General features: G+C 48.3%; 1 protein-coding gene across 1 annotated transcript; it reads left to right on the forward strand.

Annotated features, from left to right (window-relative positions):
• The first annotated feature begins 359 nt into the window (after positions 1–359).
• Positions 360–13209, forward strand: LOC149453260 (uncharacterized). Its single transcript, XM_089688508.1, has 5 exons — positions 360–409; positions 3283–3402; positions 3532–3681; positions 3768–3891; positions 7759–13209. The coding sequence occupies exons 2-5, from the start codon at positions 3307–3309 to the stop codon at positions 8667–8669; spliced, it is 1281 nt and encodes a 426-aa protein (XP_089544634.1). The 5' UTR covers positions 360–409; positions 3283–3306; the 3' UTR covers positions 8670–13209.
• Positions 13210–14026: the final 817 nt, after the last annotated feature.

The following is a 14026-nucleotide window of genomic DNA, read 5'->3' on the forward strand; positions in this document are numbered from 1 at the left end:
GAAGGATTGGAGGCGGCCGACAGCCACAGAAGATCTGGGCTTAGCTCTCCAAGATGTTTGGAACAACCTACCTGCCGAGTTTCTTCAACAAGTGTGTGCAAGTCTACCTAGAAGAAGGCAAAGGGTGGTCACACCAAATATTGGTTGGATTTCCTCTTCATTTACTTTCCATTTACTTATTTGATAAAATAGAATGCCTAATTTCCCGCATAGGCTATAACATACTGTATATACAGTAACTTGAGTATAGGCTGCAGTTCCTCCATTCTCCACTAGGGAGGTGACGTCCCTTGCAACATGTGTAGCATATGGACAGGAAGTGATGTAATCTACAAACAGGAAGTTCCGGGTCAGAAATGAGCTGGTAGGAAGTAGAGAGGAGACATTGCTGGAACTGGCAGCAGAGGAGGTAATAAGATCTGATTTTCTATTTACACACAGTAACCCCCCGTCATGTCCGTCCTCTTCCTCCATCATCATGCCGTCCTCATCATCCATCGTCATGTCCGTCCTCTTCCTCCATCGTCACTGTGACATCTTTTATCTCCATATTATTATTATACATTTATATAACTCTGACATATACCGCAGCGCTGTACAGAGAATACTGAGCCAGTCACATCAGTCTCTGTACCAGAGGAGCTGACACTAATCTCCCCTCCCCCACAGTCCTATCAGTCTCAGCACCAGAGGAGCTGACACTCTAATGCCCCCTCCCCCACAGTCACATCAGTCTCCGTACCAGAGGAGCTTACGCTCTAGTGTCCCCTCCCCCGCAGTCACATCAGTCTCCGTACCAGAGGAGCTTACGCTCTAGTGTCCCCTCCCCCGCAGTCACATCAGTTTCCGTACCAGAGGAGCTTACTCTCTAATGTCCCCTCCCCCGCAGTCGCATCAGTCTCCGCACCAGAGGAGCTTACACTCCAATGTCCCCCGCAGTCGCATCAGCCTCCGTACAAGAGGAGCTTACACTCTAATGTCCCCTCCCCCACAGTCGCATCAGTCTCTGAACCAGAGGAGCTTACAGTCTAATGTCCCCTCCCCCACAGTCACTTTATCGATTGGCTAAAGACTTTATACAGAGGGGCTGAAAGCTTCATGCTTGTAAATGGTTGGATTGGACAGCCCTTTGAGGTTGGCTCAGGTGTGCGTCAGGGATGTCCTTTGAGTCCTCTGCTATATGCGTTTGTAATCGATCCCTTCATTCGGAGGTTAGAGAGCGGACCGTTGTGTGGAGTTCCTTTGGGCATTCCTGGGGAGCCCCCTCTGAGGGTCGTGGCCTATGCTGATGACGTGTCTGTTTTCATCTCCGGGATGCAGGAGGCGGAGGAGGTGGTCTCGGTGATGGAACAGTATGCTGAGACATCTGGCTCAAAGATCAATCAGGATAAGAGTGAGGTTTTCTGTATGGGAGAGGAAGGCGAAGGCTTTACCCTTCCGGACGCCTTCCCAGAGCCCCAGCAGGAAATGAAAGTTTTAGGCATCAGGTTTGGTCCCGGTGATTACGGCCTTGCAAATTGGGTAAGCAGGCTACAAGATGCCGATGCCAAGGTGGCCAGCTGGAAGGATTGGAAACTCTCTTACAGGGAAAGGATTGACCTGATTAAAACTTACCTGATCCCAGTATTTCTGTATGTCAGCTTTGTCTGTGTTTTGCCAGTGTCTCTCTATGCGAGGATCTACAGTTGTTTCTTCCAGCTGTTATGGGGGCACAAACTGAACCTTATTAAGAGGTCTGTAACCTACCTTCCCAGGCGGATGGGTGGCCTAGGTATGGTCAACCCGGTGGTTTTCTTTTCTCTGATGTTTTTGAAACATCATTTTGGTAGCATGCTGGCAGAGGAACCGCCTGGGTGGGTTGGTATTTTTCAGTCCTGGTTTAGGCCTTTTCTGCGGAGCTGGGAGAATGGTGGGCCAGTGAAAAGCCTGAGGGTCCAACATGGTAAGCTCCCGGCTTATGTTGCCCCATGTCTGAAAATGCTTTGGCAATGGCGAGTGACAGTGGAGGAAATGAAGTCTCTTCCGAGGAAGGCCCTGGAGAAGAGGGTTGTTGAATTTGCCTTTAGCGAACCATTGGCCTTGAGGAATTGCCCAGGCCCAGTTATGAGAGAGGGCCTGCATTTGATTAATCTGGAGAGAATCCCTTTAAAGTTTCGGGATTTGGCCTGGCTCTCGTTTCATGGCAGACTCTATGTGAAGGGCAACCTGAAGCATCGCTCTGTGGAGAACCGTGGTTGTCCAAGAGTGGAGTGTGGTGGGGTGGAGGAGACGATGGATAATTTCTTGCTTCAGTGCCCCTTCAATATAGATATCTACAAGCCGGTGGGTGGGGCTCTGGGGATCCCTTTCCTTTCCCACTTGAGTTATGCGGAGTGGTCTTATGGAGCCTTTCAGACTCGCCAGGACTTTGATTTTGAGACACTTTTTCTAGTTAGCTTAGCAGTCCGTTACTACACGTGGAATGCACGGTGTCAGGTTTCCATTCGCAAAAAAGTCCTTCCTGTCAAGGTGGTGGTGAACAACATTCGGGGTGAGGTTGGGAAGATTCGGGGTCTTGAGAAGGACAGGTGGCGGCTGGGAGCCTGGACAAAGGCGTGGAGAAATGTCAGGTCCCTGTAGCTGCTGTCTGTCAGTCTCTGAGGGCGTGGCTTCTCTTTCTGTCCTTTCACGTCCCCTAGATTTTTGTAACATCAGATTTTTGAAGAAAGGCTGCATGCATGGGATCAATGTTTAATCGTTTCTTAGCCTGAGGGTGTGTTTAGGTGACGGTCAGGATTTGTTATTATTTTGCTGAAGTAAGCTGGTTTTTTTTAATTATATATATTTTATTCTGTATATATGTAAATATGATTTTTATTATGTTTGTTTGCAAGATTTTAATAAACAAAAAAATTACACTCTAATGTCCCCTCCCCCACAATCACACACGGTTGTATAATAAAATACAAGAAGGTGTTACACTAGGCTGTGTCAGTTGTGTGCCGTTGTCAGCTTGTGTTTTTGTGAATGGAAACCCTTTCCTCCAGCAGCAATCATTGACCACACAAGCTGACAGTTTCCACTCTCTCTGTGTCCTGCATAGCAGGCTGCAACTCCGCACTCTGTGAGCACTGAATGGGAGAGATGAGCTCACAGTGCTGCAGAATGTCGAGAAGACGGGGCTCGGTGCTGGATGTAACTCCTTCCCTCCCCCTATGGAACGCCTATATTTTTAGGTTTGGGGGGGGGCTTTTTTCTCTCATGATTGATCTTCTTTATTGCACATCTGATTGTTGTCTACAGAAAGGAAAGCCCGGTACAGATCACATGACGACGATCAAGAGGATGGACAAGCAGTGGAGTCACTTGACGGGGAGGATGTTAGACCTCACCCTGGAGATCATCTACCTGCTGACCGGAGAGGTGAGGAGGATTCTGGGAGGTCACATGACATCACTCTCATCTCTATTAATAAAACACAGACCTGACCGGAGAGGTGAGGAGGATTCTGGGAGATCACATGGTGAAAATTGCTCTGTATGTTTTTAACAGGATTACAAAGTTGTGAAAAGGTCATCTAATATACTGGCTCCCAGTAGTTGTCCCCATGAGTCCTCTACACCTCCATCCCTGATACCCGAGAGCAAGAAGCAAAAGATTATAGAAGTCACCAAGAAGATGATGGAGCTGTTGACAGGAGAGGTGAGCGTTGCCAGGAATTCTGGGACATTCTCCAGTAACAGACAAGGGATGTGTCTGGATGGTGACTGTATCATTGTGTGTGTCAGGTTCCTATAAGGTGTCAGGATGTCACTGTCTATTTCTCCATGGAGGAGTGGGAGTATTTAGAAGGACACAAGGACCTCTACAAGGACGTCATGATGGAGGATCAGCCGCCCCTCACATCACCGGGTAAGAGGAGACTGGATTATGAATGATAAAAGTAGAGTTGTCCATTTTATTTTGAAATTCCATCTCGGGGAGAAGGCTTCTTTGGATGTACGGACTCCCGAAGCCAGTATCTCTTCTCCTCGTGTTTCTGTTGGGTTGTCCTCCTGCATTTCTCTAGTCTCTTCCTTCAGCTTTCCCTTGTTGCCAATGGGGTTTAGAAGTCAGTCCCAGCACCACAATTCTTCAGGTCATAAATGCGTATGTCATGATGGACAATCAGCCGCCCCTCACATCATTGGGTAAGAGGAGACTGGATTATGAATGATAAAACTGGAGTTGTGCATTTTATTTTGAAGGTCCATCTTGGGGAGAAAGCCTTCATTGGATGTACTGACTCCCGAAGCCAGTATCTCTTCCCCTCGTGTCTCTGTTGGGTTGTCCTCCGCCTTCATTTCTGTCCTTCCCAGCACCACAATTCTTCAGGTCATAAATGTGTACAAGGAGAAGATCCCCATAATCAGTTGCATGGCCTGTTAGCACTGGGAAGGGTGATGGTGCTCTGAGTAACAAAGGGACACTTGTTCCCCAGTAAGGTAGCCAAACCAATGTCCATTGAGGAACCTCGGCTAACTCTGAGGGCCTCATTACCAAACATTCACACATAATGTATCTAATGTGTTTATACCCTATGATCGCCTCCTCCATCTAGAGGCAAGATGACTCCTGACTGGAAGGGCTCGTTTATACTTCCTTCTACTTCAACACACATGAAGGTGCCTACCACGTCAACGTGGTTTTTTTGATGTGTGTTTGATGCTTCGATGATGCATTTTTGAAGCTTTAATAAAGCTTGGCAAATGCCTTGTTCGTGTGTTGATTTTTTACGTGTTTTAAAGGATCACAGTAGATCCCCAGCTCATTAGTACCCTCGTTCAGCAGATCCATTGCTCATTAGTATCCCCCACTCAACAGATCCCCAGCTTATTGGTGCCCTTGTTCAGCAAACCCCCAGCTCATTGGTACCCCCACTCAGCAGATCCCCAGCTCAATGGTACCCTTGTTCAGCAGATCCCCAGTTCACTGGTATCCTCCAGCAGATACCCTGCTCAGTAGTACCCCCACTCAACAGATCCCCAGCTTATTGGTGCCCTTGTTCAGCAAATCCCCAGCTCATTGGTATCCTCGTCCAGCAGATCCCCTGCTCAGTAGTACCCCTACTCAGCAGATCCCCAGTTCAATGTTACCCCTGTTCAGCAGATCCACAGCTCACTGGTATCCTCCTTCAGCAGATCCCCTGCTCAATAGTACCCCCAGCTCTCATGGTGCCCCACTCAGTAGTACCCCCAGCTTTGCTAATGCCCCACTCAGTGGTAACTGCCAGCTCTGCTGATCCCCCGCTCTGTGGTAACTCCCAGCTCTGCTGATCCTCTGGTTTTCTGATTTTTTTACTTGTTTTAAAAGGTCCAAGTAGATCCCCAGCTCATTAGTACCCTCGTTCAGCAGATTCCCAGCTCACCGGTACCCTGCTTCAGCAGATCCCCTGCTCAATAGTACCCCCAACTCTTCTAATGCCCCACTCAGTAGTAACCCCCAGCTCTGCTGATGCCCCACTCAATAGTAACCCCCAGCTCTGCTGATGCCCCACTCAGTGGTAACCCCCAGCTCTGCTGATTCCCCGCTTAGTAGTTCCCCCAGCTTTACTAATGCCCCACTCAGTAGTAACCCCCAGCTATGCTGATCCCCCGCTAAGTAGTACCCCCAGCTTTACTAATGCCCCACTCAGTAGTAACCCCCAGCTATGCTGATCCCCCGCTCAGTAGTACCCCCAGCTTTACTAATGCCCCACTCAGTAGTAACCCCCAGCTCTGCTGATCCCCCACTCAGTAGTAACCCCCAGCTCTGATGATCCCCAGCTCAGTAGTAACCCCCAGCTCTGCTGATCCCCAGCTCAGTAGTAACCTCCAGCTCTGCTGATCCCCTGCTCAGTAGTAACCCCCTGCTCTGCTGATCCCGCGCTTAGTGGTAACCCCCCGCTCTGCTGATTCTCTGGTTTGCTGATCCTCTTCCCGCTCCGGTCCCCGCTCACCTTCCTCCATAGCATCCCTATGTTGCACACCATGTGTGCTGACTGTTAGCTGCTCTGTTCTATTCCGGACCCTGCTTGCCTTCCTGCTGCTCCACGCTGCACACCAAATGTGACATCTGCGTCAGACACTTCCAGAGTATATACACATGAATCGGATGTGAAAACAAAGCGAAGCTAACTCTGAATAAAGGCCTCTCCGAAGCTCTAGGTGCTGTTAGCAGGCAATGTCATAGACTTGTATGGAGGCTTCTGAGACGCTTTGAAGCACCAAGAAAGTCCCTCGGGGTATAATTTTGGAAGTGAAGCAAACACAACACTGTGAACAGAACTGTAAGGTGACCATTATATTTAGTGACAGGTGCTTTGATTGGCATTTAGAGTGCTTTAACCCCTCGCCTACCGGGCACTTACACCCCCTTCCTGCCCAGGCCAATTTCCAGCTTTCAGCGCTGTTACACTTTGAATGACAATTGCGCGGTCATGCAACACTGTACCCATATGAAATTTTTTAGCATTTTTTGTGACAGATAGAGCTTTATTTTGGTGGTATTTATTCACCTCTGGGTTTTTTATTTTTTTTAAACAAACAAAAAAAACACTGAAAATTTTGAAAAAAAAAAACTTTTTTCTTAGTTTTTGTTATAAAATTTTGTAAATAAGTGATTTTTCTCCTTCACTGATGTGCGCTAATGAGGCTGCAATGATGGGCATGGATAGGCTGCACTGATGGGCACTGTTAGGTGGCACTGATGAGGAGGTACTGGTAGGTGGCACTGATGGGAATTGACAGGCATCACTGATAGGCACTGAAAGGCAGAACTCATATATGGCACTGATAGGCGGCACTGACTGGCACTGATAGGCGGCACTGACTGGCACTGTTAGGCGGCACTGATAGGCGGCACTGATGGCCACTGATAGGCTGCACTGATGGACACTGATAGATGGCACTGATGGGCACTGATGAGGAGGCACTGGTAGGTGGCACTGATGGGCATTGACAGGCATCACTGATGGGAACTGAAAGGCAGCACTCATATATGGCACTGATAGGCAGCACTGATGGGCACTGATAGGCGGCACTGATGCATACTGATAGGCGGCACTGACTGGCACTGATCGGCGGCACTGACTGGCACTGATAGGTGGCACTGATAGGTGGCACTGACTGGCACTGATATGTGGCACTGACTGGCATTGATAGGTGGCACTGATGGGTGATACTGAAAGGAAGCTCAGATGGGCACTGAAATGTGACATTGATGTGGCACTGATGGACACTGACAGGTGGCACTGCTTGGGCTACATTGATCATCAGGGCACACTGATCATCAGTGCCCTGATGATCAGTGTACATGTCCCCTCCAAGGAATGCCGATTACCAGCTCTCCTCTCCTCTGTCAGCGTGACAGCTCGTGAGGAGAGAAATGCCGATAACCGACATTTCCTTATTTACATGCGATCAGCTATGATTGGACACAGCTGATCACATGACCAAGCCGACCTCTTCGGCTCTTTCCGTTGATCAGTGAGCCGCTGTGTCCGAGGGACACAGCGCACCGCCGATTGCAACGCTGTGCACTCCCGAAGGTGCGCATGCACGGTAAGAATGGGACGACGTCATATGACGTCCTCCCAGAACGAGAGAACCACCTTGCGCTTATCATTGGACTATATGGCGGGCGGGAGGCGGTTAAAAAAAAAGCGTGTCCAACACCACATTTTGAAGCGCGTGTAAACGAGGCCGAATACATGAAAACTGAATGTGCTTTTATGATTGATAAAATCCTTTTTTCCAACAGATAAATGCGATGTCTGGAATACCTCTGAGGGACATCGAATTATAACTCCAGATTCCAATCCAAGAGACCATGGCGCTGCATATTATCTTCCAGGAGAAAACCCAGCTACCCAAACTACACATCGCAGAGTCGATGATAAAACACTCGTGAGTTCTGAAGGCCTTAAAGGTTTCCAAACGGAAAAATTGATTTCAGCAAACCAAGGGCCCCACACAAACAAGCGTCCATTTCCATGTTCAGAGTGCGGGAAAAGTTTCCCTTGGAGAGGACATCTTCTCACACACCTGAAAAGTCACATTGGTGAGCGTCCTTTTGCATGCTTAGAGTGCGGAAAATGTTTTATCCAGAAAGGAGATCTTCTTAGACACCAAAAGAGCCACACAGGCGAGCGTCCTTTTCCATGTTCGGAGTGCGGGAAATGTTTCATACAAAAAACGGACCTCCTTAGACACAAGAGGATTCACACGGGCGAGCGCCCTTATTCCTGTACAGAGTGCGGAAAATGTTTCACTCAGAAAGGAAGCCTTCTCACGCACCAGAAAAGCCACATAGGTGAACGTCCTTTTGTGTGTTCAGAGTGCGGGAAATGTTTCATTCAGAAAGGAGATCTTCTTAGACACCAGAAAAGTCACAGCGGTGAACGTCCTTTTTCGTGTTCAGAGTGCGGGAAATGTTTCATACACAAAGCAGATCTTCTCAGACATCAGAGAAGTCACAAGGGCAAGGGTCCTTTTCTGTGTTCAGAGTGCGGGAAATGTCTGATGCGGAAAGCGGACTTTCTTACCCACCAAAGAAGACATATGGGTGACTGTCCTTTTTCATGTTCGGAGTGCGGGAAAAGTTTCACTCGGAAAGGAGACCTTCTTACCCACCAGAGAAGCCACACGGGAGAACGTCCTTTTTCTTGTTGAGTTCCGAATGAAAATATATCTAAAAACACAAACACTCCAGGCAAACACATAGAGCGAACAGTCACAGGTGCGCAGTTTCTCCTGGGTCTGCTTTCTCCCCTCCAGGCATTTTAATACATAAGCTGCACTGCTGTATATTTTTTTATAACAACTTCAACAAGCTTTATTGCAAACAGATAGGTCAGGCGGATATTCGCTCCTTTGTCAGATGTAACTCCACCTACTGGCAAAGATGTTGAGTGTAGGAAGCACTTAACCCCTCCCCCTCCAGAGGATTCCCCTCCCCCCTCCTGACCAGGCCATACGGCACTGCGTTACTTTAACTGACAATTGCGCGGTCATGCAACGCTGCGCCAAAATTAAATTTACGTCCCTTTTTCCCCACCAATAGAGCTTTCTTTCGGTGGTATTCGATCGCTTGTCCATTTTTTTTTTTTTTTTTTTTTTTGCGTTATGAAAAAAAAAAAAGACCGACACATTTGAGAAGAAAAAACTATTTTCGACTTTTTGCTATTGTCCAGTAAAAAAAAAAATAAATAAAAAAAACAAATTTCGTTATAATTTTAGGACAAAATGTATTCTGAGACATGTCTGCTAAAAAAAAATAAAAAAATCCCAATACGTGTAAATTAATTGGTTTACGTGAAAGTTATAGAGCCTACAAATGGCGGGATAGATACTGTATTTTATTTTTCTTACTAGTAATGGCAGCAATTAGCAACTTATAGGGGGACTGCGGCGGGCATTCTGACACTGGGGGGAACTGACATGGTGTCACTGACATCTCCAGTGACACCAATACAGTGCTAATAAAAAGCACCAACACTGTACTAATGGCGCTGGGAAGGAAGGGGTTAACATGGGGGGGCACCGACACTGTAGTAATGACACTGGGCAGGAGGGGGTTAACAACCGGGGGCACTGACACTGTACTAATGGCACTGGGCAGGAAGGGGTTAACATCCAGGAGCATCGACACTGTACTAATGGCACTGGGCAAGAAGGGGTTAACATCCGGGGGAACCAACACTGTACTAATGGCACTGGGCAGGAAGGGGTTAACATCCGGGGGCACCGACACTGTACTAATGACACTGGGCAGGAAAGGGTTAACATCTGGGGGCCATCAAAGGGTTAACTGTGTGCTGTATCACAGTAAGCTGTGTCTGTGCTTTCAACTGTAAGCACACTGCTTTGGATGGCTCTGCTATGCAGAGCCATCCAAAGCAGTGTGCTGGAGTTGACAGGGGAGAGATCTGTATTGTTTACATACAGTTCTCTCCCCCCGTCGGTAATACTCAGCGATCACTGGGTGCCAGCGAGTAAATCACAGCCGAGGCCACGAATAGCGGCGCAGGTAGGGCGCACGCACCCCCTACTCGTAAATGTGTGCTTCACTGCTATACAAAGCAGTGTGCAGGAGCTGACAGGGGAGAGAACTGCTTTGTTTACAAACAGCCCTTCCCCCCCACCCGTCGGAGATGCTCGGCAATCACCGGGCGCCGGTGAGTAATCAGCTGAGGTTGCAGATGGTGGCGTGGGTAGGGCGTGTGCCCCCTACCTGGGAATGCAAAGTGATTTTGCGCACCCGTGCCGCCCTGTAGCAGTACTTCTGCTATAGGGCGGACGGGAAGCGGTCAAAGTGGAAGTCCGGTCAAAACCTAACTCCGCTTAAACCACCTCCACCAAATACGCTGTTAGATGCTTATACTTAACTAATCTAAGGGCCCTCATGGGATTTCCCCAGCGGTGGCTTCAGGGGAGAGGAGACAACAGCGGCTGCAGAGCCTGGGCGGTGACTTAACCTGGGGCATCCATTGTTGGCTGTCCCTCCTCTACCCTAAGGCCGGTGTTGGGCGCTGTTCATGTCACCAGATTGGACCTCCCTTAGATAGGTAAGTATAAGCACCTTTCCTTCCCAAGGCAGTTAGTATAGGGCTTAGAGTGGGGGTGGGAGCAAGTTAGTGTAGTGCACCCCCGTAGAAGCGACTAATGAACTTAGTTCTAGTTAGAGCACCCACAGCCAGGCACAAGAACAGTGTAGGGGTGTCTTTTATGGTTTTATTGAAACTTAGAACTTGCTTGGTGATGAGGGGAGCATGGGATACCCCAGTACGCTGTAGAACTGAACAGCCTGAGGACTCCATAGCTTCCCAGGTGAACTGCGCAGTAAGTCATGTCCTACAGGATCTCTATGCTGATGGTGAGTAATACATTTTCCAGAGATTAAAAAGCTACCCACAGTCACTGGCCTTCAGCACTGGGGTCATTTACTCACATAGCGACAGGATCATTGGTCGCCTCCTGCTGATATCCACTAGGATCTTCCTAGTGAGGGACTCACACTGCCATAAGACAGCTGGACTTCTGGATTTTATACCACCAACTTCCTCCCGACTTTCTCCAGTGACCTCTGCATCTTCCTGATGGCCTCTTCTGAAGTCTGCCCAAGGGGCACATCCCCCTGCACAGGGATCTCCTCCTGAAGGACTGGACCCAGAAACTCTAGCTGCTGCCTCAAGCCTCAGACTATTTATGGTCTCTCCAACCACCATCTTCCTAGTGAGGGACTCACACTGCCATAAGACAGCTGGGCTGTATCCCACCAACTTCCTCCCTGCTTTCTCCAGTGAGTTTCTCCAAACCCAAAGTGATTCCTGGACCGAAGCTTGTGAATAGGCCCACCAGCTAAGCCTAGTTAAGACCTCTGTGTCTTCCTGATGGCTCCTTCTGAAGTCTGTCCAAGGGGCACAGCCCCCTGCACAGGAATCTCCTCCTGAAGCACTGGACCCTGGAACTCTAGCTGCTGCCTCAAGCCTCAGACTATTTATGGTCTCCAACCACCGCTGGACGTTATCCCACCAAGTTCCTCCCGGCTTTCTCCGGTGAGCTTCTCCAAACCCAATGTGATACCTGGACTGAAACTTGTGAATAGGCCCACCAGCTAAGCCTACTTAGAACCTCTGTGTCTTCCTGATGGCTCCTTCTGAACAGGGATCTCCTCCTGAAGGACTGGACCCAGGAACTCTAGCTGCTGCCTCAAGCCTCAGACTATTTATGGTCTCTCCAACCACCATTTTCCTAGTGAGGGACTCACACTGCCATAAGACAGCTGGACTTTATCCCACCAACTTCCTCCCTGCTTTCTCCAGTGAGCTTCTCCAAACCCAATGTGATTCCTGGACTGAAGCTTGTGAATAGGCCCACCAGCTAAGCCTAGTTAGGACCTCTGTGTCTTCCTGATGGCTCCTTCTGAAGTCTGCCCAAGGGGCACAGCCCCCTGCACAGAGGGGTCTCCTCCTGCAGGACTGGACCCGGGAACTCTGCCTGCTGCCTCAAGCCTCAGACTATTTATGGCCTCTCCAACCACCATCTTCCTAGTGAGGGACTCACACTGCCATAAGACAGCTGGACTTTATCCCACCAACTTCCTCCCGGCTTTCTACAGTGAGTTTCTCCAAACCCAATGTGATTCCTGGACCGAAGCTTGTGAATAGGCCCACCAGCTAAGCCTAGTTAGGTCCTCTGTGTCTTCCTGATGGTTCCTTCTGAAGTCTGTCCAAGGGGCACAGCCCCCTGCACAGGGATCTCCTCCTGAAGGACTGGACCTAGGAACTACGTCAAGCCTCAGACTATTTATGGTCTCTCCAACCAACCACCCAGGGATTGGCTGGAGTCACATAAATAGAATCCTCTAGAATACAGAGGGAAGTAATCAGAGCAGAAGCCTGTGAGAAACCCCTGCTCCTCTAAATACAGTGGAGCTCACTAAATTTACCTGCCAGCCTACACTACATTAGGAGGATACTACATCAGGTTTTGACCGGACTCCTACTTTAAAACCGGAGCTATAGTCCCTTATCAGACCACATATAAAATGCTCTTGGTTCAAATCCCAGCCAGGACCCTATCCCTATCTGCATGGGGTTTGTATGTTCTCTTCCAGGTATTCTGGTTACATTGCTTGGGCAACTAGATCTTGTCTAAATGTCTACATTATAAATAAACCTCACGCCAAATAATGTAAAAAAAAAAAAAAACTAAGCTGCCACCCTATATAGCTTTTTTTTTATAAATGTCTACATTGTCCCTAGTATGTGCGTGCGTATATGTATGCATGCAAGATAGGGACCTTAGATTGTAAGCTCCTTGAGGGCAAGGATGTGACTGAACAATATGTAAATTGTTGGTGCTATATAAATGCCTGTAATAAATAAATGGTTGCCTTTTTGGATAAAGGAAGCAAACCTATCGCTCAGCATCGTGAAAAAAGTAAAATAATACACCATATACGGCCTGTAGACCAGCATGACGAAAAAGAGGACGCAAGTGGAGTCTTCCTGTAGCAATTTGCGATCTAAGAACTGGAAGATATGCAGGCATAGAAAAGCTTAAACTGCAACTCCAGGACTTCCCCTATCCTTGTGAGCAAGCCAGGATTGGTGAAACGCGTCGAAGAAGGTTGGTTTTTGGGGCGGAGACATTACTGTATGAAGTCAATTCATTGATTATTAAAAAAAAATATGTGAGAGGAACTAAATGGAGTGCGCCTGACATTTTGTTATATTTTTCAAGGATTTTTTTTTTCTATTATTAGGTCCCCCTAATAGTGTTGATATCCCCCCTACCATTACCAATCTTCTCTTACCCTCTTCCTGCTCTAGCACTGTCCCCAACTTCCTCCTCGGTCCAGTGCCGACGGTCCTCCTCGTCCGCCATTCTGCCCATTCACTGTGAGCCTATCCTATTGTTTACAGGACCCCTAGGGGGCACCCAAGCTGGGTGCACAATACTCCAGCACAGAGTGGCCCTCGCATGTCATGATGTGGGTGCCCATCAGTTTGGGAAGAATGCCCATCCACGTTACATATCAAAAGGCCTTTTCTTTACATATCAAAATCAGCTTATTTCGCTAGAAAAGGACTTAGAACCCCCAAACATTATATATTTTAGCAGAGGCCCTAGAGAATAAAATGGGGGGGGGGGGGGGATGCAATTTGTTTTATATCACATGGTATTTGTGCAGCCATTTTTTTCTAACCTAATCTAGCCTGTACTGTCATCCCTGCAACGAGAGAAGAGAAAGCTGCTTCACTGGTCTAGGGGTTTGAAATCCCCTTTCTCTCCTCTCCTTGCAGGGATGACAGTTCGGGCTAGAGGGCTTCTGATTGGTCAGCACCATCACATGGATGGTGCTGACCAGTAAGAAGCCGTCTAGCCCTTACTGTCATCTCTGCAAGGAGAAGCAAGAAAGCTGCTTCACAGGTCTGGGAATTTGGAATCCATGCGTCTTTCTCTCCTCTCCTTGCAGGGATGACAGGTCAGGCTAGAGGGCTTCTGATTGGTCAGCACCTTCA

Source organism: Staurois parvus, unplaced genomic scaffold (genome assembly GCF_062004578.1).
Source record: "Staurois parvus isolate SC_StPar_1 unplaced genomic scaffold, SC_StPar_1.0 ptg000449l, whole genome shotgun sequence".
NCBI classification, from domain to species: domain Eukaryota; kingdom Metazoa; phylum Chordata; class Amphibia; order Anura; family Ranidae; genus Staurois; species Staurois parvus.